This window comes from Gorilla gorilla, chromosome 20, assembly GCF_029281585.2.
Source record: "Gorilla gorilla gorilla isolate KB3781 chromosome 20, NHGRI_mGorGor1-v2.1_pri, whole genome shotgun sequence".
Lineage (NCBI taxonomy): Eukaryota > Metazoa > Chordata > Mammalia > Primates > Hominidae > Gorilla > Gorilla gorilla.
Genome location: NC_073244.2, coordinates 6,246,906 through 6,268,058, shown reverse-complemented (window position 1 = coordinate 6,268,058; position 21,153 = coordinate 6,246,906). Strand labels below are relative to the sequence as shown.

Below are 21,153 nucleotides of genomic sequence, written 5' to 3'. Positions count from 1 at the left end.
CTCTGGTTGACATAGAGTGGCCTTTTGGGGCTGGGAGTGGCATCCCGGGGATCCCTGAGGAGGTGGGGGTGGGTGTTGTAGGGGGGATGGGGCCCTGGACTGGGCCGTGGCTGTAAGGTGGAGAGCAGCAGTCAGCTGCTGAGTGGGCTTTGGATCCAGGAAGCGGCCCCAGGGGTTTGGATCCAAGTCAGCATGGGTCTGGAGGTGCCATTTGCTGGAGTGAGGGAAGGCTGGAAGAGGATGTTTGAATGATAAGGGGCCAGATGCCCTTGTCTTCAGAGCGACCCTGTGGAGTCAGGCTGACATATGCCCGTTTTTCAGAGGAGGAAACAGATGCACAGTGGTGCAGTGACTCATCAGGGACCACACAGTGTCTAATCCAGAAACCCTGGTTCATGGGCACAGGAGGTCTGCCTGGGAAATTGACTGCAGGAAATCGTAAAGGAGGAAAAGTGGGAATAGCCTCGGTGCCCGTCAAGGGGCGGGGCTGGGGCAGTCGTATGATGGCGGCCAGGGTGGGTGACATTCAGACTGGCAGGTGTAGGTGGGCAGGACAGTGCAGGGCCAAGAACATTATGGACTTGAGTCCTAGGTCCACACTCCTGCTGGCTTTGTGACCTCCGCCTCTGTCCATGGTGATAGGCATGGAACAGCTCGTGGGGTGGCGCCTGTGAGCACAGAGCTGGCAGCAGAGCCGTTCTGCACGAGTGTAATCTGCTGTATGCCAAGGACGCCCTGCCGATCTCACCCTGTATGCAGTAGGAGATTAATAAGTGCCCATCCACTAAGGCAGCATTTGTCCATCTTGACACCATTGACATTTGAGGGTCTTCTCTTGGGAGGAACAGCATTGTAGATCTCCAGTCACTAGATGTCATCAGCACTCCTGGTCCTGGCAGCCAAGAATGTCTCCAGACATAGCCAAGTGTCCCCTGGGGGCAGCAACACCCATGGCTGAGCACCACTGGCCCAAGGGATCAGTCCTAGGCTCCACTCTCTAGACCTGTGCTGCCCGACACAGCGTCCACAGGTCACAGGTGACGCTGGAGCACTGGAACCGTGGACGCTCCACACTGAGGTAGAGAGTGCAAAACATGCCAGGCTGGGAGGACAGCATGAAAAGAAGAATATGAAATATCTCACTTGTAATGTTCATATGCAGAAATGATATTATTTCGGATATGGGGGTTAATAAAATGTATTATTAAAATTAATTTCACGTGTTTCTCTTTTTTTGCTACAACTACTAGAAAATTTAAAAATGGCCGAGCATGGTGGTTCAAGCCTGTAAACCCAGTGCTTTGGGAGACTAAGGCAGGGGGATTGCTTGAGGCCATGAGTTAAAGACCAGCCTGGGCAACATAGCAAGATCCCATCTCCACACACAAAAAAGAAATTAGCCAGGGATGGTGACCCATGCCTATAGTCCTAGCTACTCCAGAGGCTGAAGTGGGAAGATCACTTCAGCCCAGAAGTTGGAGGCTCCAGTGAGCTATGATTGCACCACTGCACTCTCCAGCCTGGGTGATAGAGCAACATATTGTCTCAAAAAAAAAAAAAAGGTAGGAGGTTCTCAGTCTGTTTCTGGTGGGCAGTGCTGCTGTGGGTGATCAACTTTCTGGCTAGACCATGAGCTTGGTGAAGATGAGTTGGTCTTGGTTGCCATCATCCTTCCCATTATCCTTTCCCATCATCCTCCAATCATCCTTCTCGATCATCCTCCCATTGTCCTTCCCATCATCCTTCTCCATCATCCTTCCCATCATCCTTCCCATTATCCTACCCCAATATCCTTCCCATCATCCTTCCCCATCATCCTTCCCCATCATCCTTCCCCATCATCCTTCCCCATCATCCTTCCCCATCATCCTTCCCATCATCCTCCCATCATCCTTCCCATCATCCTTCTCCATCATCCTTCCCATCATCCTTCCCATTATCCTACCCCAATATCCTTCCCATCATCCTTCCCCATCATCCTTCCCCATCATCCTTCCCCATCATCCTTCCCATCATCCTTCTCCATCATCCTTCCCCATCATCCTTCCCATCATCCTTCCCCATCATCCTTCCCCATCATCCTTCCCCATCATCCTTCCCATCATCCTTCCCCATCATCCTTCCCCATCATCCTTCCCATCATCCTTCCCCATCATCCTTCCCATCATCCTTCCCATCATCCTTCCCATCATCCTTCCCATCATCCTTCCCATCATCCTTCTCCATCATCCTTCCCATCATCCTTCCCCATCATCCTTCCCCATCATCCTTCTCCATCATCCTTCCCATCATCCTTCCCCATCATCCTTCCCCATCATCCTTCTCCATCATCCTTCTCCATCATCCTTCTCCATCATCCTTCCCATCATCCTTCCCATCATCCTTCCCATCATCCTTCCCCATCATCCTTCTCCATCATCCTTCCCATCATCCTTCCCCATCATCCTTCCCCATCATCCTTCCCATCATCCTTCCCATCATCCTTCCCATCATCCTTCCCATCATCCTTCTCCATCATCCTTCCCATCATCCTTCCCATCATCCTTCCCATCATCCTTCTCCATCATCCTTCCCATCATCCTTCCGATCATCCTTCCCATCATCCTTCCCATCATCCTTCCCATCATCCTTCTCCATCATCCTTCTCCATCATCCTTCCCATCATCCTTCCCCATCATCCTTCCCCATCATCCTTCCCCATCATCCTTCCCCATCATCCTTCCCCATCATCCTTCCCCATCATCCTTCCCATCATCCTTCCCATCATCCTTCCCATCATCCTTCCCATCATCCTTCTCCATCATCCTTCCCATCATCCTTCCCCATCATCCTTCCCCATCATCCTTCCCCATCATCCTTCCCCATCATCCTTCCCATCATCCTTCCCATCATCCTTCCCCATCATCCTTCCCATCATCCTTCCCATCATCCTTCCCCATCATCCTTCCCCATCATCCTTCTCCATCATCCTTCCCATCATCCTTCCCCATCATCCTTCCCCATCATCGTTCTCCATCATCCTTCTCCATCATCCTTCCCATCATCCTTCCCATCATCCTTCCCATCATCCTTCCCCATCATCCTTCCCATCATCCTTCCCATCATCCTTCCCCATCATCCTTCCCCATCATCCTTCTCCATCATCCTTCCCATCATCCTTCCCATCATCCTTCCCATCATCCTTCTCCATCATCCTTCCCATCATCCTTCCCATCATCCTTCCCATCATCCTTCCCATCATCCTTCCCCATCATCCTTCCCATCATCCTTCCCATCATCCTTCCCATCATCCTTCCCCATCATCCTTCCCATCATCCTTCCCATCATCCTTCCCATCATCCTTCCCCATCATCCTTCTCCATCATCCTTCCCATCATCCTTCCCCATCATCCTTCCCATCATCCTTCCCATCATCCTTCCCATCATCCTTCCCCATCATCCTTCTCCATCATCCTTGCCATCATCCTTCCCCATCATCCTTCCCCATCATCGTTCTCCATCATCCTTCCCATCATCCTTCCCCATCATCCCTCCCCATCATCCTTCCCCATCATCCTTCCCCATCATCCTTCCCCATCATCCTTCTCCATCATCCTTCTCCATCATCCTTCTCCATCATCCTTCCCATCATCCTTCCCATCATCCTTCCCATCATCCTTCCCATCACCCTTCCCATCACCCTTCCCCATCATCCTTCCCATCATCCTTCCCATCATCCTTCCCATCATCCTTCTCCATCATCCTTCCCATCATCCTTCCCCATCATCCTTCCCCATCATCCTTCCCCATCATCCTTCTCCATCATCATTCTCCATCATCCTTCCCCATCATCCTTCCCCATCATCCTTCCCCATCATCGTTCTCCATCATCCTTCCCCATCATCCTTCCCATCATCCTTCCCATCATCCTTCTCCATCATCGTTCTCCATCATCCTTCCCATCAACCTTCCCATCATCCTTTCCCATCATCTTTCCCCATCATCCTTCCCATCATCCTTCCCACATTCCTTCTCCATCATCCTTCCCATCATCCTTCCCACATTCCTTCTCCATCATCCTTCCCATCATCCTTCCCATCATCCTTCCCATCATCCTTCCCCATCATCCTTCCCCATCATCCTTCCCCATCATCCTTCCCATCATCCTTCCCATCATCCTTCCCATCATCCTTCCCACATTCCTTCTCCATCATCCTTCCCATCATCCTTCCCATCATCCTTCCCATCATCCTTCCCATCATCCTTCCCATCATCCTTCTCCATCATCCTTCCCCATCATCCTTCCCCATCATCGTTCTCCATCATCCTTCTCCATCATCCTTCCCATCATCCTTCCCATCATCCTTCCCATCATCCTTCCCATCATCCTTCCCCATCATCCTTCTCCATCATCCTTCCCATCATCCTTCCCCATCATCCTTCCCCATCATCGTTCTCCATCATCCTTCCCATCATCCTTCCCCATCATCCTTCCCCATCATCCTTCCCCATCATCCTTCCCCATCATCCTTCCCCATCATCCTTCTCCATCATCCTTCTCCATCATCCTTCTCCATCATCCTTCCCATCATCCTTCCCATCATCCTTCCCATCATCCTTCCCATCACCCTTCCCATCACCCTTCCCCATCATCCTTCCCATCATCCTTCCCATCATCCTTCCCATCATCCTTCTCCATCATCCTTCCCATCATCCTTCCCCATCATCCTTCCCCATCATCCTTCCCCATCATCCTTCTCCATCATCATTCTCCATCATCCTTCCCCATCATCCTTCTCCATCATCCTTCCCATCATCCTTCCCCATCATCCTTCCCATCATCCTTCCCATCATCCTTCCCCATCATCCTTCCCCATCATCCTTCTCCATCATCCTTCCCATCATCCTTCCCCATCATCCTTCCCATCATCCTTCTCCATCATCGTTCTCCATCATCCTTCCCATCAACCTTCCCATCATCCTTTCCCATCATCTTTCCCCATCATCCTTCCCATCATCCTTCCCACATTCCTTCTCCATCATCCTTCCCATCATCCTTCCCCATCATCCTTCCCATCATCCTTCCCACATTCCTTCTCCATCATCCTTCCCATCATCCTTCCCATCATCCTTCCCCATCATCCTTCCCCATCATCCTTCCCCATCATCCTTCCCATCATCCTTCCCATCATCCTTCCCATCATCCTTCCCATCATCCTTCCCCATCATCCTTCTCCATCATCCTTCCCATCATCCTTCCCCATCATCCTTCCCCATCATCGTTCTCCATCATCCTTCCCATCATCCTTCCCCATCATCCTTCCCCATCATCCTTCCCCATCATCCTTCCCCATCATCCTTCCCCATCATCCTTCTCCATCATCCTTCTCCATCATCCTTCTCCATCATCCTTCCCATCATCCTTCCCATCATCCTTCCCATCATCCTTCCCATCACCCTTCCCATCACCCTTCCCCATCATCCTTCCCATCATCCTTCCCATCATCCTTCCCATCATCCTTCTCCATCATCCTTCCCATCATCCTTCCCCATCATCCTTCCCCATCATCCTTCCCCATCATCCTTCTCCATCATCATTCTCCATCATCCTTCCCCATCATCCTTCTCCATCATCCTTCCCATCATCCTTCCCCATCATCCTTCCCATCATCCTTCCCATCATCCTTCCCCATCATCCTTCCCCATCATCCTTCTCCATCATCCTTCCCATCATCCTTCCCCATCATCCTTCCCATCATCCTTCTCCATCATCGTTCTCCATCATCCTTCCCATCAACCTTCCCATCATCCTTTCCCATCATCTTTCCCCATCATCCTTCCCATCATCCTTCCCACATTCCTTCTCCATCATCCTTCCCATCATCCTTCCCCATCATCCTTCCCATCATCCTTCCCACATTCCTTCTCCATCATCCTTCCCATCATCCTTCCCATCATCCTTCCCCATCATCCTTCCCCATCATCCTTCCCCATCATCCTTCCCATCATCCTTCCCATCATCCTTCCCACATTCCTTCTCCATCATCCTTCCCATCATCCTTCCCATCATCCTTCCCATCATCCTTCCCCATCATCCTTCCCCATCATCCTTCCCCATCATCCTTCCCATCATCCTTCCCATCATCCTTCCCATCATCCTTCCCATCATCCTTCCCATCATCCTTCCCATCATCCTTCCCATCATCCTTCCCCATCATCCTTCCCATCATCCTTCCCCATCATCCTTCCCACATTCCTTCTCCATCATCGTTCTCCATCATCCTTCCCATCATCCTTCCCATCATCCTTTCCATCATCTTTCCCCATCATCCTTCCCACATTCCTTCTCCATCGTCCTTCCCCATCATCCTTCCCATCATCCTTCCCATCATCCTTACCATCAACCTTCCCATCATCCTTTCCCATCATCTTTCCCCATCATCCTTCCCACATTCCTTCTCCATCATCCTTCCCATCATCCTTCCCCATCATCCTTCCCATCATCCTTCCCATCATCCTTCCCATCATCCTTCCCCATCATCCTTCTCCATCATCCTTCCCATCATCCTTCCCCATCATCCTTCCCCATCATCGTTCTCCATCATCCTTCCCATCATCCTTCCCCATCATCCCTCCCCATCATCCTTCCCCATCATCCTTCCCCATCATCCTTCCCCATCATCCTTCTCCATCATCCTTCTCCATCATCCTTCTCCATCATCCTTCCCATCATCCTTCCCATCATCCTTCCCATCATCCTTCCCATCACCCTTCCCATCACCCTTCCCCATCATCCTTCCCATCATCCTTCCCATCATCCTTCCCATCATCCTTCTCCATCATCCTTCCCATCATCCTTCCCCATCATCCTTCCCCATCATCCTTCCCCATCATCCTTCTCCATCATCATTCTCCATCATCCTTCTCCATCATCCTTCCCATCATCCTTCCCATCATCCTTCCCCATCATCCTTCTCCATCATCATTCTCCATCATCCTTCCCCATCATCCTTCCCATCATCCTTCCCATCATCCTTCTCCATCATCGTTCTCCATCATCCTTCCCATCAACCTTCCCATCATCCTTTCCCATCATCTTTCCCCATCATCCTTCCCATCATCCTTCCCACATTCCTTCTCCATCATCCTTCCCATCATCCTTCCCACATTCCTTCTCCATCATCCTTCCCATCATCCTTCCCATCATCCTTCCCATCATCCTTCCCCATCATCCTTCCCCATCATCCTTCCCCATCATCCTTCCCATCATCCTTCCCATCATCCTTCCCATCATCCTTCCCACATTCCTTCTCCATCATCCTTCCCATCATCCTTCCCATCATCCTTCCCATCATCCATCCCCATCATCCTTCCCATCATCCTTCCCCATCATCCTTCCCCATCATCGTTCTCCATCATCCTTCTCCATCATCCTTCCCATCATCCTTCCCATCATCCTTCCCATCATCCTTCCCATCATCCTTCCCCATCATCCTTCTCCATCATCCTTCCCATCATCCTTCCCCATCATCCTTCCCCATCATCGTTCTCCATCATCCTTCCCATCATCCTTCCCCATCATCCTTCCCCATCATCCTTCCCCATCATCCTTCCCCATCATCCTTCCCCATCATCCTTCTCCATCATCCTTCTCCATCATCCTTCTCCATCATCCTTCCCATCATCCTTCCCATCATCCTTCCCATCATCCTTCCCATCACCCTTCCCATCACCCTTCCCCATCATCCTTCCCATCATCCTTCCCATCATCCTTCCCATCATCCTTCTCCATCATCCTTCCCATCATCCTTCCCCATCATCCTTCCCCATCATCCTTCCCCATCATCCTTCTCCATCATCGTTCTCCATCATCCTTCCCATCAACCTTCCCATCATCCTTTCCCATCATCTTTCCCCATCATCCTTCCCATCATCCTTCCCACATTCCTTCTCCATCATCCTTCCCATCATCCTTCCCCATCATCCTTCCCATCATCCTTCCCACATTCCTTCTCCATCATCCTTCCCATCATCCTTCCCATCATCCTTCCCCATCATCCTTCCCCATCATCCTTCCCCATCATCCTTCCCATCATCCTTCCCATCATCCTTCCCACATTCCTTCTCCATCATCCTTCCCATCATCCTTCCCATCATCCTTCCCATCATCCTTCCCCATCATCCTTCCCCATCATCCTTCCCCATCATCCTTCCCATCATCCTTCCCATCATCCTTCCCATCATCCTTCCCCATCATCCTTCCCACATTCCTTCTCCATCATCCTTCCCATCATCCTTCTCCATCATCCTTCCCATCATCCTTCCCATCATCCTTCCCATCATCCTTCCCATCATCCTTCCCATCATCCTTCCCATCATCCTTCCCCATCATCCTTCCCACATTCCTTCTCCATCATCGTTTTCCATCATCGTTCTCCATCATCCTTCCCCATCATCCTTCTCCATCATCCTTTCCCATCATCCTTCTCCATCATCGTTCTCCATCATCCTTCCCATCAACCTTCCCATCATCCTTTCCCATCATCTTTCCCCATCATCCTTCCCATCATCCTTCCCACATTCCTTCTCCATCATCCTTCCCATCATCCTTCCCCATCATCCTTCCCATCATCCTTCCCATCATCCTTCCCATCATCCTTCCCATCATCCTTCCCATCATCCTTCCCATCATCCTTCCCCATCATCCTTCCCATCATCCTTCCCCATCATCCTTCCCACATTCCTTCTCCATCATCGTTCTCCATCATCCTTCCCATCATCCTTCCCATCATCCTTTCCATCATCTTTCCCCATCATCCTTCCCACATTCCTTCTCCATCGTCCTTCCCCATCATCCTTCCCATCATCCTTCCCATCATCCTTACCATCAACCTTCCCATCATCCTTTCCCATCATCTTTCCCCATCATCCTTCCCACATTCCTTCTCCATCATCCTTCCCATCATCCTTCCCCATCATCCTTCCCATCATCCTTCCCATCATCCTTCCCATCATCGTTCCCATCATCCTTCCCATCAACCTTCCCATCATCCTTTCCCATCATCTTTCCCCATCATCCTTCCCACATTCCTTCTCCATCATCCTTCCCATCATCCTTCCCCATCATCCTTCCCATCATCCTTCCCATCATCCTTCCCATCATCTTTCCCCATCATCCTTCCCATCATCTTTCCCCATCATCCTTCCCATCATCCTTCCCATCATCCTTTCCATCATCTTTCCCCATCATCCCTCCCACATTCCTTCCCCATCATCCTTCCCACATTCCTTCTCCATTATCGTTCTCCATCATCCTTCCCATCATCCTTTCCATCATCCTTCCCATCATCCTTCCCATCATCCTTCCCCATCATCCTTCTCCATCATCCTTCCCCATCATCCTTCCCCATCATCCTTCCCATCATCCTTCCCATCATCCTTCCCACATTCCTTCTCCATCATCCTTCCCATCATCCTTTCCATCATCTTTCCCCATCATCCCTCCCACATTCCTTCTCCATCGTCCTTCCCACATTCCTTCCCCATCATCCTTCTCCATCATCCTTCCCCATCATCCTTCTCCATCATCCTTCCCATCATCCTTCCCATCATCCTTCCCACATTCCTTCTCCATCATCCTTCTCCATCATCCTTCCCCATCATCCTTCTCCATCATCCTTCTCCATCATCCTTCCCATCATCACCTTCCCACATTCCTTCCCCATCACCCGTCTCCATCATTGTTTTCCATCATCCTTCTCCATCATCGTTCTCCATCATCCTTCCCATCATCCTTCCCATCATCCTTCCCATCATCCTTCCCATCATCCTTCCCATCATCCTTCTCCATCATCCTTCCCATCGTCCTTCCCCATCGTCCTTCCCCATCGTCCTTCCCCATCGTCCTTCTCCATCATCATTCTCCATCATCCTTCCCATCATCCTTCCCATCATCCTTCCCCATCATCCTTCCCATCATCCTTCCCCATCATCCTTCCCCATCATCCTTCCCATCATCCTTCCCCATCATCCTTCCCCATCATCCTTCCCATCATCCTTCCCATCATCCTTCCCCATCATCCTTCCCATCATCCTTCCCATCATCCTTCCCATCATCCTTCCCATCATCCTTCTCCATCATCCTTCCCATCATCCTTCCCATCATCCTTCCCCATCATCCTTCCCATCATCCTTCCCATCATCCTTCCCATCATCCTTCCCATCATCCTTCTCCATCATCCTTCCCACATTCCTTCTCCATCATCCTTCCCATCATCCTTCTCCATCATCCTTCCCATCATCCTTCCCATCATCCTTCCCACATTCCTTCTCCATCATCCTTCTCCATCATCCTTCCCCATCATCCTTCTCCATCATCCTTCTCCATCATCCTTCCCATCATCACCTTCCCACATTCCTTCCCCATCACCCGTCTCCATCATTGTTTTCCATCATCCTTCTCCATCATCGTTCTCCATCATCCTTCCCATCATCCTTCCCATCATCCTTCCCATCATCCTTCCCATCATCCTTCCCATCATCCTTCCCATCATCCTTCTCCATCATCCTTCCCATCGTCCTTCCCCATCGTCCTTCCCCATCGTCCTTCCCCATCGTCCTTCTCCATCATCATTCTCCATCATCCTTCCCATCATCCTTCCCATCATCCTTCCCCATCATCCTTCCCATCATCCTTCCCCATCATCCTTCCCCATCATCCTTCCCATCATCCTTCCCCATCATCCTTCCCCATCATCCTTCCCATCATCCTTCCCCATCATCCTTCCCATCATCCTTCCCATCATCCTTCCCATCATCCTTCCCATCATCCTTCTCCATCATCCTTCTCCATCATCCTTCCCTATCATCCTTCCTGTCATCCATCCTTATCATCCTTCCCATCATCCTTCTCCATCATCCTTCTGCATCATCCTTCCCCATCATCCTTCCCCATCATCCTTCCCATCATCCTTCCCATCATCCTTCCCATCATCCTTCCCATCATCCTTCTCCATCATCCTTCTCCATCATCCTTCCCATCATCCTTCCCCATCATCCTTCCCCATCATCCTTCCCATCATCCTTCCCATCATCTTTCCCATCATCCTTCCCATCATCCTTCCCCATCATCCTTCCCCATCATCCTTCCCCATCATCCTTCTCCATCATCCTTCCCATCATCCTTCCCATCATCCTTCCCATCATCCTTCCCATCATCCTTCCCATCATCCTTCCCATCATCCTTCCCCATCATCCTTCCCCATCATCCTTCCCCATCATCCTTCCCCATCATCGTTCCCACATTCCTTCTCCATCATCCTTCCCATCATCCTTCCCCATCATCCTTCCCATCATCCTTCCCATCATCCTTCCCATCATCTTTCCCCATCATCCTTCCCATCATCCTTCTCCATCATCCTTCCCCATCATCCTTCCCCATCATCCTTCCCATCATCCTTCCCATCATCTTTCCCATCATCCTTCCCATCATCCTTCCCCATCATCCTTCCCCATCATCCTTCCCCATCATCCTTCTCCATCATCCTTCCCATCATCTTTCCCATCATCCTTCCCATCATCCTTCCCCATCATCCTTCCCATCATCCTTCCCATCATCCTTCCCACATTCCTTCCCCATCATCCTTCCCCATCATCCTTCCCATCATCCTTCCCATCATCTTTCCCATCATCCTTCCCATCATCCTTCCCCATCATCCTTCCCCATCATCCTTCCCCATCATCCTTCTCCATCATCCTTCCCATCATCCTTCCCACATTCCTTCTCCATCGTCATTCTCCATCATCGTTCTCCATCATCCTTCCCATCATCCTTCCCTATCATCCTTCCCCATCATCTTTCCCCATCATCCTTCCCCATCATCCTTCCCCATCATCCTTCCCCATCATCGTTCCCACATTCCTTCTCCATCATCCTTCCCATCATCCTTCCCCATCATCCTTCCCATCATCCTTCCCATCATCCTTCCCATCATCCTTCCCATCATCCTTCCCATCATCCTTCCCACATTCCTTCTCCATCATCCTTCCCATCATCCTTCCCATCATCCTTCCCATCATCCTTCCCACATTCCTTCTCCATCATCCTTCTCCATCATCCTTCCCATCATCCTTCCCATCATCTTTCCCCATCATCCTTCCCATCATCCTTCCCCATCATCCTTCCCCATCATCCTTCCCATCATCCTTCCCCATCATCCTTCCCCATCATCCTTCCCATCATCTTTCCCCATCATCCTTCCCATCATCCTTCTCCATCATCCTTCCCCATCATCCTTCCCCATCATCCTTCCCATCATCCTTCCCATCATCTTTCCCATCATCCTTCCCATCATCCTTCCCCATCATCCTTCCCCATCATCCTTCCCCATCATCCTTCTCCATCATCCTTCCCATCATCCTTCCCATCATCCTTCCCCATCATCCTTCCCATCATCCTTCCCATCATCCTTCCCATCATCCTTCTCCATCATCCTTCCCATCATCCTTCCCATCATCCTTCCCATCATCCTTCCCATCATCCTTCTCCATCATCCTTCCCATCATCCTTCCCATCATCCTTCCCATCATCCTTCTCCATCATCCTTCCCCATCATCTTTCCCATCATCCTTCCCATCATCCTTCCCCATCATCCTTCCCATCATCCTTCCCATCATCCTTCCCATCATCCTTCCCTATCATCCTTCCTGTCATCCTTCCCATCATCCTTCCCCATCATCCTTCCCATCATCCTTCCCATCATCCTTCCCATCATCCTTCCCTATCATCCTTCCTGTCATCCATCCTCATCATCCTTCCCAGCATGTGACGCCCTCTCCCGGCACCGCCCACGTTTTGCTCTCCCAGATGTCACCAGAGGGCGCTTGTGAGCTCTGATTGGGACACGTCCCTGCTCACACGTCACCCACGTCCCCACAGTCCACAGGCCATGCAGGACCCGCCGCATCGGCTTCCTCCCGGCTCCTCTTCTCCTTGCTCACGCTGCTCCAGCTGCACGGGCCTTGTCGCTGTTTCTCCTACACACCAGGCAGGTCCTGCCCCAGGGCCTCTGTGCGTGCAGTTCCTGTCAGCCTGGAATGCCTCGCCCGCCTCCCGAGTTCGGCTTCTCCTCTGGTCTCTGCTGGAGCGTGACCTTCTCCGCGAGGCTCCCGACCTCCCAGTTCACATCGCAGACGCTCACACCACCAACCACCCTGTGGCTGACCGTCACAGTTACTGCCTGAGACCGTCATTACTGCAGTTACCACTGTTACTGTCTGAGACCGTCATTATAAGACTGAACGAAGGGACAGACGTAGAAAATGATAACAAGAAACAAAGGAAACTTTTAAATAGAAATAAAAACTGAAAAGTAACTATTTTAAAGGAAGGGCAACATGGGGAAGAAGAAGAGAGAAGGAAAGAGAGAAGAAGGGGCCGGGCGTGGTGGCTCACGCCTGTCATCCCAGCACTTTGGGAGGCCGAGGCAGGCGGATCACAAGGTCAGGAGATCGAGACCAGCCTGGCCAACATGGAGAAACCCCCGTCTCGACTAAAAATACAAAATTAGCCGGGCACGGTGGCTCACGCCTGTAATCCCAGCACTTTGGGAGGCCGAGGCAGGCGGATCACGAGGTCAGGAGATCGAGACCAGCCTGGCCAACATGGGGAAACCCCGTCTCTACTAAAAATACAAAATTAGCCGGGCGTGGTTGCGCACGCCTGTAATCCCAGCTACGCGAGAGGCTGAGGCAGGAGGATCACTTGAACCTGGGAGACAGAGGTTGCAGTGAGCTGAGATTGCGCCACTGCACTCCAGCCTGGGCAACAAGGGTGAAACTCCGTCTCAAAAAAAAAAAAAAAAAAAAGAAAAAAAGAAGAAGAAAAGGGCTCCCTGCTCCTAGTGAGCAAAGGCAGCTTCCTGAGCTTCTACAGCCCTTAGTATTTATTAGGTAACGAGAGCAGAGAGGAGGAGGTAACGACTGAGCAGCTGCTTAATTGATCACAGGTTCATATTGTTACTGACGGGCTTCAGTTATGCCTAATCATAGGAAACATTTGTGCCTGGGTGGTGACGGCCCTCAGCAGCCCTTCTGCACGGTGGACGCAGTTTGTCAGTTTGCCAACATTCTGCATTTATGAGAACAGTTTGCTGTTTACTCATATAGCCCCCCAGCGGTATACTGAGTTGATCACGGCCCTCACTCTTTCGGCCTCCGACACCCCCTTTGCCCACGTTTCCTCCATAGCGCGACGTGCCCTCTGCACTCACGTAAGTTTCACTTATCTGCCTGCCTGTCTCGAAGGGAAAGGGAGGACGAGGAACTTGTGTGTTTTGTCCCCTCCCGTTTTCCCAGCACCTGAGCAGGGCCTGGCCCCAAATAAACACTGGCTGAATTCCTAATTACGGTGAGAACAAGGGTCTCGGGAGCACCGACGGAGTCACCTCCCAGGACACCCAGGCCGGGCAGTGACGTCCCTCGCCTGCAGCCGGCAGCTGGGCGGGTGGACGTGGGACCGGCGTCCGGCCTCTCATCCAGTCCAGCCTCCCTTTTTTTCACTGTTGGGACTTAGTCACTTCTGTTGAACAGGCAGGATTAAAATCAGGGCTCATCTGCATGTGTGTTGAATTCATTTGCATCTCATTTGCAAGCTCTTTGCTTGGCAGTTGCGACAAGCTCTGAGCTGAAGACAGAGTTGATAGAATCTGGTGCGATCAGCTCAGAAGGGGACTGGAGGCTGGAGGGGCCCCAGCTCGCTCTGGCGAGGCTGCCGGCCCTCAGCGTCCTCCCAGCAACACGCTGTCGACTTGGCCGGCTTCCCATCCTGTCTTCCCTGTGTTAGCTTTTGGTTCCACCCCACGTAAAATGGGGAAACGGAGGCAGGTGGGGCCGAGTCCTGGCTGGGACCTGGTTGTAGGGTTCTGGCAGCCCAAGTCACAGAGGGGAAACTGTGTCAACTGGGGCCGAGTCCTGGCTGGAACCAAGTCTGGCTGTCTGCCTTTAGTGGCTGTCTGGTGTGGCCTGGACCTGGTGACCCGGATGTGAGGAGGGATGGGGTTGGGGGAACATCTTCTAGGCCCTTGTCCCCTCTGTCTCTTTAGCCCTGGGAGCCCCTGGGGTCCTGCACTTCGGCTGGTTTTGGTGAAGGAGCAGCTTTGGCCGAGGGAGGTTGGGGTCTTTCCTCCTCTCTCCCTCCTTGGCACCCATCCCTGCTGTGGCTCTGGGGTTTGTGCTGCCTCTGGAAACAAGCAAATGGTGTGTCCGGGGTTGGGCGGTGATAGGGCCTGTGGGCCGGGGGCCCTCGTGACCGAGGAAGGGGCCAGCGAGGGTTGGTTTGCTGGCAGAGGCATCTCAGGGAGAGAGAGCTCAGGCAGAGGCCGAGGTGGAGACCGTCTTAGGGGCTCGAGGGAGGGAAAGCAGATCCGGATGGTCAGAGTAGAGCGGCAAAGGGGAAGGAGCAGGACGAGAGGACGGGGAGGTGGGGATGAGGCCGTGCAGGGCCTGGGTGCCATGGTGTGGCGCATGCCTGTAGTCCCAGCTACTCGGGAGGCTGAGGCAGGAGAATGGCGTGAACCCGGGAGGCGGAGCTTGCAGTGAGCCGAGATCACGCCACTGCACTCCAGCCTGGGCGACAGAGCAAGACTCTGTCTCAAAAATAAATAAATACATAAATAAAAATAAAGACCAGCTTTTTTGGGATGGGGAGGAGACGTTCTTTTTTTCTCTTTTTTTTGATTTTGATGTGGAGTCTCGCTCTGTCACTTAGGCTGGAGTGCAGTGGTGTGGTCTTGGCTCAGTGCAACCTCCACCTCCCGGGTGCAAGCGGGTTCAAGCGATTCTCCTGCCTCAGCCTCCTGTGTGGCTGGGTTTACAGATGTGCACCACTGTGCCCAGCTAATTTTTTTATTTTTAATAGAGATGGGGTTTCACCATGGTGGCCAGGCTGGTCTCGAACTCCTGATCTCAAGTGATCCACCCGCCTCGGCCTCCCAGAGTGCTGGGATTACAGACATGAGCCACAGTGCCCGGCCAAGGGATTATTTCTACAGTTTTCAATTTCATGGATTTCTACTGTTATCTTTACAATCTTCCTTATACTTACTCTTGTTTTCCTAGCTTCTTAGGTGGAAACTTAGGCCCAGGCTGGAGTGCAGTGGCACAATCTTGGCTCACTGCAGCCTTGGCCTCCTTAGGATCAAGCAATCCTCTCACCTCAGCCTCCTGAGTAGCTGGGATTACAGGCACACACCACCACTCCTGGCTGATTTTTGTATTTTTTGTAGAGATGGGGTTTCACCATGTTGCCTAGGCTGGTCTTGAACTCCTGAGCTGAAGCAATCTGATTGCCTTGGCTTCCCAAAGTGCGGGGATTACAGGTGTGAGCCACTGTGCCCAGCCTTCTTTTCTCGTATAAAAATTTAAAGCAACCATTTTCCCTCTAAGTACTTCTTTAACTGCATCCTACACAGTTTAATATGTTGATTTTTTATAGTCATTTAGTTTGAAAATTTTCTAACTTCCTTTGTGATTACTTCTTTGATGCGTGGGTCATTCAGAAGTATGTTGTTTAACTTCTAAATATATTTGGGGGATCCTGGATATCGTATTGTTGGTGATTTCTATTTTAATTCCTTTTTCACCAGATAATATGCTCTGTAAGTTTCAAAAGTTTGATATGTACTAAGACTTGTTTTATGATCCTTTATGTAGACTATACCATTTTGATTTAAAAATTTTAAAACATGCAATACATTAAAATTACATTGCAGGGTGAAGTGTATAATTGTATGGTATGTGAATTATATCAATAAAGCTGTTAAAGATGACACTGCAGGCCAGGCACGGCGGCTTACGCTTGTAATCCCAGCACTTTGGGAGGCCGAGGTGTGTGGATCACCTGAGGTCAGGAGTTTGAAACCAGCCTGGCCAACATGGTGAAACCCCATCTCTACTAAAAATACAAAAAAATTGGCTGGGTGCGGTGGCTCACACCTGTAATCCTGGCACTTTGGGAGGCTGCGGCGGTTGGATCACAAGGTCAAGAGATCGAGACCATCCTGGCCAACGTGGTGAAACCCCGTCTCTACTAAAAATACAAAAAAATTAGCTGGACATGGTGGTGTGTGCCTGTAATTAGCTACTAAAAATACAAAAAAATTAGCTAGACGTGGTGGTGCATGCCTGTAATCCCAGCTACTCGGGAGGCTGAGGCAGGAGAATTTCTTGAACCCTGGAGGCGGAGGTTGCAGTGAGCCGAGATCGCGCCACCGCACTCCAGCCTGGGCGGGGGAGCAAGACTCTGTCTCAAAAAAAAAAAAAAAAATTAGCCGGGCGTGGCGAAACCCCATCTCTACTAAAAAATATAAAAATTAGTCAGGCGTGGTGGCGAGTGCCTGTAATCTCAGCTACTCAGGAGGCTGAGGCAGGAGAATCGCATAAACCCGGGAGGCAGAGGTTGCAGTGAGCCGAGATCGCACCAGCGCACTCCAGGCTGGGTGACAGAGTGAGACTCTGTCTCAAAAAAAAAAAAAAAAAAACACTGCAAAAGGCTCCAAAAAATACAGAAACAAACAAGGAAGAGACAGGAACGTGCATCTCATCTGGCAGTTTTCTGAGCCTCTTCTTGGAGCCTCACGCAGTGGTTGCCTTCAATGTATCAACATCCATTGTGGTTTAAATCTCGGAGGCATCTGGGAGGCAGTGAGGACGGCTCTCACCTCCCCTCTGTCCTCGCCGCTGCCCCAGGGCCTCCGCACGGCTGCCTCCTCACCTGCTTTGGGACTGTTCAGTTTTACCTTCTCCGCGGGACTCACCGGCACCCACACTGCTACCCTGGGCCCCAAACCTGTCTGCGTTCTCCCTCACGTTCAGTGCCTCCTCATACACCAGACTGTGTTCACTTATCACATTTACTGACGACTTTCTCTCTCCCATCCCGAGAACATCTCCTTTTCCGTCTGTTCGTGTCCAGTTCTCACCACCCCCAACAGAGGCTGGTACACAGTAGGTGGCCAGTACATGCTTTGGCAGGAATGAGTGACAGGATGAGGCAGTGAATGCTTCCTGGCTCAGAGCTGAAACTCCCAGAGTTGTGCACTTGCTGTATGACCTTGGGCCGTGCCTCAGTTTCCCCAGGTGTAGAAACGGGGCCACGCCACCCATGACCCCGCCAGGCCCTCCTGTTGCAAGGCTGTGGGTGTCATGTTTGCAGGTCTAGTTCCCTGGGGCCGGCCCTGGCCCCAGCTGCCCAGCTCTGCCGGCTCCCGGGAGACGCACTCTGCTGACACCGGACTCTTTCCTGGACCGTCCAGCCGCCTGGCCGACACTCGATCCCGGCCCCACTTCCAGGCCAGTGTCCGGCCGACCAGCCTGCCTCGGGCCAGGGCCCCACGACTCCCTGCTGCGGGACAAGGGGCCGTCTGTGCGGCTGTGGTCGTGGGAGGGTGTGGTGAGGCCGTGAAGGTGGGTACGGTGCCTGGGCCTGTGGCCGCCAGAGCTGCTGCGGCTCAGAAGTTAGCACCAGGCCCCGTGGGTGCTGTGGGGGCCATCGCCTGCCCACCATGGGGACCCTCAGCTGCGACCCCACCCCACGGCTGGCCACAGCCCCCCTTGGCCGGCGAGTGACGGAGGGCCAGATTCCGGAGACCGGCCTGAGGAAGTCCTGTGGGACGGCCACCCTGGAGAACGGTGCGTGCCAGCTGCGGGGGATGGGTGGGACCCTTTCCTGCTCCACTCCCCCTACTTCTGGGGCTTCTGGAATGTTCTGGGAGCCCAGCAGGAGGCAGGAGTTTCAGGCAAGTCCTTGCCCTTCCCCAGACCTCAGTTTTCCTTCCGGCAGGATGGGTGTGGACACGGGGTTGCCATGAGCCCCGAGTATGTGTCTGTCCAACGGAAGCTGCGTGCTTTGCCAGCCGGGTCCCCTTCCAGGGGCTGTGGGTACAGCAGTGGACAAAGCCACAGCGATCGTGCGGGAGACGCGGGGAGGAGGGAATATTTCCAGCGTGGCCCTCAGGGACGGGCGCCCTAGACAACGCGGGGCAGGGCGAGGGGCGCGTGTGCGGAGGCGGCTCTGCTGGGAGCCACATCAGCTGCTGGCCTCGGTGAGGGCCCAGGACCGGCCGCAGTTTCCTCACCCACAATTAGCGGCTGGAGTCAGACCCCAAGCCAGGTCCTTGGGCTGGTTCTGTGGTCTCTCCTGATCCCTGTGGCATCGAGATTCTGCAGAAGCCACAACACATGGCGTCTGTGACCGTGTATCTCTGGGAGGCTCAGGCCTCAGTCTCCCCATCTGTGATCGTGTATCTCTGGGAGGCTCAGGCCTCGGTCTCCCCATCTGTGATCGTGTATCTCTGCCTGGGCCTCAGTTTCCCCATCTGTGACTATGTATCTCTGCCTGGGCCTCAGTCTCCCCATCTGTGACCGTGTATCTCTGGGAGGCTCAGGCCTCAGTTTCCCCACCTGTGACCGTGTATCTCTGGGAGGCTCAGGCCCTAGTCTCCCTGTCTGTGCCCCAGGGTGAGGGGCGCTGCTGTCCCCAGCTTTTCCTCTGTGATTCATGTCTGACTCACAATGCAGGCATCACATTTTGTCCCCAATGGGCAGCAGCCTCTTGCTCCCCGGGGCCCTCAATCCTCACCATGGAGGGAGAGGGGAACCCAGCCTAAGGCTCAGGAGCTGGGTCCAGGGCTCCTTCCTCGGGGAATCTGGGCCCAGGCGGTGACCTGAGGGCTTTGGGCTGCAGGCTCGGGGCCAGGCTTGTACGTCCTGCCGTCCACCGTGGGCTTCATCAACCACGACTGCACCAGGGTGGCCAGTCCTGCCTACTCACTCGTCCGGAGGCCCAGTGAGGGTAAGGCGGGCGGGCGGGCGGCTGGAGGCTTCTCTGATCCTCCAATCTGCCCCCAGGAGCACTGATGGGTCTCCTTACCCCCTAGATCCAGGCCCCCAGTTAGTGCAGCAGGAAGCAGGCAGGGCTGGGCTGTACAACCTGCTCCACCTCCTACTTGCTGTGAGACCTCAGGCAAGCTGCTGTCCCTCTCTGTTTTTTCATTGATAAAGAGAATGGAAGGAGAAAGAGCGCAGTAGGGAGGTGAATACCTGTACCTGCCTTCCCGTGTTTGCAATTCCTTGCTGCTCGGACTCAGGCAAATTGCTTAAGTGCTTTGCAACTCAGTTTCTGTTAAAAGTTAACAACAGTAGGCCGGGCGCAGTGGCTCACGCCTGTCATCCCAGCACTTAAGGAGGCTGAGGCGGGCGGATCACGAGGTCAGGAGATCGAGACCATCCTGGCTAACGCAGTGAAACCCTGTCTCTACTAAAAATGCAAAAAAATTAGCTGGGTGCGGTGGCTCACGCCTGTCATCCCAGCACTTTGGGAGGCCGAGGCGGGTGGATCACGAGGTCAGGAGATCGAGACCATCCTGGCTAATGCAGTGAAACCCCGTCTCTACTAAAAATGCAAAAAAATTAGCTGGGTGCGGTGGCTCACGCCTGTCATCCCAGCACTTAAGGAGGCTGAGGCGGGCGGATCACAAGGTCAGGAGATTGGGACCATCCTGGCTAACGCAGTGAAACCCCGTCTCTACTAAAAATACCAAAGAAAAATTAGCCAGGCGTGGTGGCGGGCACCTGTACTCCCAGCTACTCGGGAGGCTGAGGCAGGAGAATGGCGTGAACCCGGGAGGCGGAGCTCGCAGTGAGCCGAGATCACGCCACTGCACTCCAGCCTGGGCGACAGAGCGAGACTCCGTCTCAAAAAAAGAAAAGAAAAGAAAACAAAAACAAAAACAAATTTAAGAAAAAGAAAAAATAGTAAGTGCTCAGTAAACGTGTGCTGTCAGGTGTGAGGCTGAGCCCTAAGCCCCAGTTTCTCCACCATGAAGGTGGGGGCTCCCCGGGCCTGGCCCGTCTCACAGGGCTGTGGTGTATCTCTGTGGACATTCCCGGCTGCCTGCGGGAGGGCAGGCATGGGGTGCGCCGGCTCGCTGTGCCACGGGCTGGTGGCCTTGCCCCATGGTGCCTGCTCCTGTCTAGAACGGGCGCAGTGAAGCAGCTCCGGCGTGGACCCCGCCCGGCACCCAGGGAGCTGTTGGTGTTCATCAGTGGTGCTGCTACCACGGGCCAGCAAGTCTCAGGGCTCCCAAATTCCATCCCTCCATTTCCTACCACTGCTCC

At 52.5% G+C, this 21,153-nt stretch overlaps 1 protein-coding gene across 2 annotated transcripts in view; it reads left to right on the top strand.

The window, feature by feature from the left end:
* CIMAP1D (CIMAP1 family member D) overlaps nt 1-21,153 on the top strand; it is a 51,127-nt gene that overhangs the window by 23,795 nt on the left and 6,179 nt on the right. The window contains exons 1-2 of one of the 2 annotated variants that reach the window (XM_004059601.5): nt 18,458-18,666; nt 19,721-19,828. The exons of the other annotated variant lie outside the window; for it this stretch is intronic. Coding sequence (XP_004059649.3) covers nt 18,540-18,666; nt 19,721-19,828 — 235 coding nt within the window. The 5' untranslated portion in view covers nt 18,458-18,539. Of the gene's footprint in view, nt 1-18,457; nt 18,667-19,720; nt 19,829-21,153 lie in introns of those variants that run through there. 2 annotated transcript variants of the gene reach the window in all.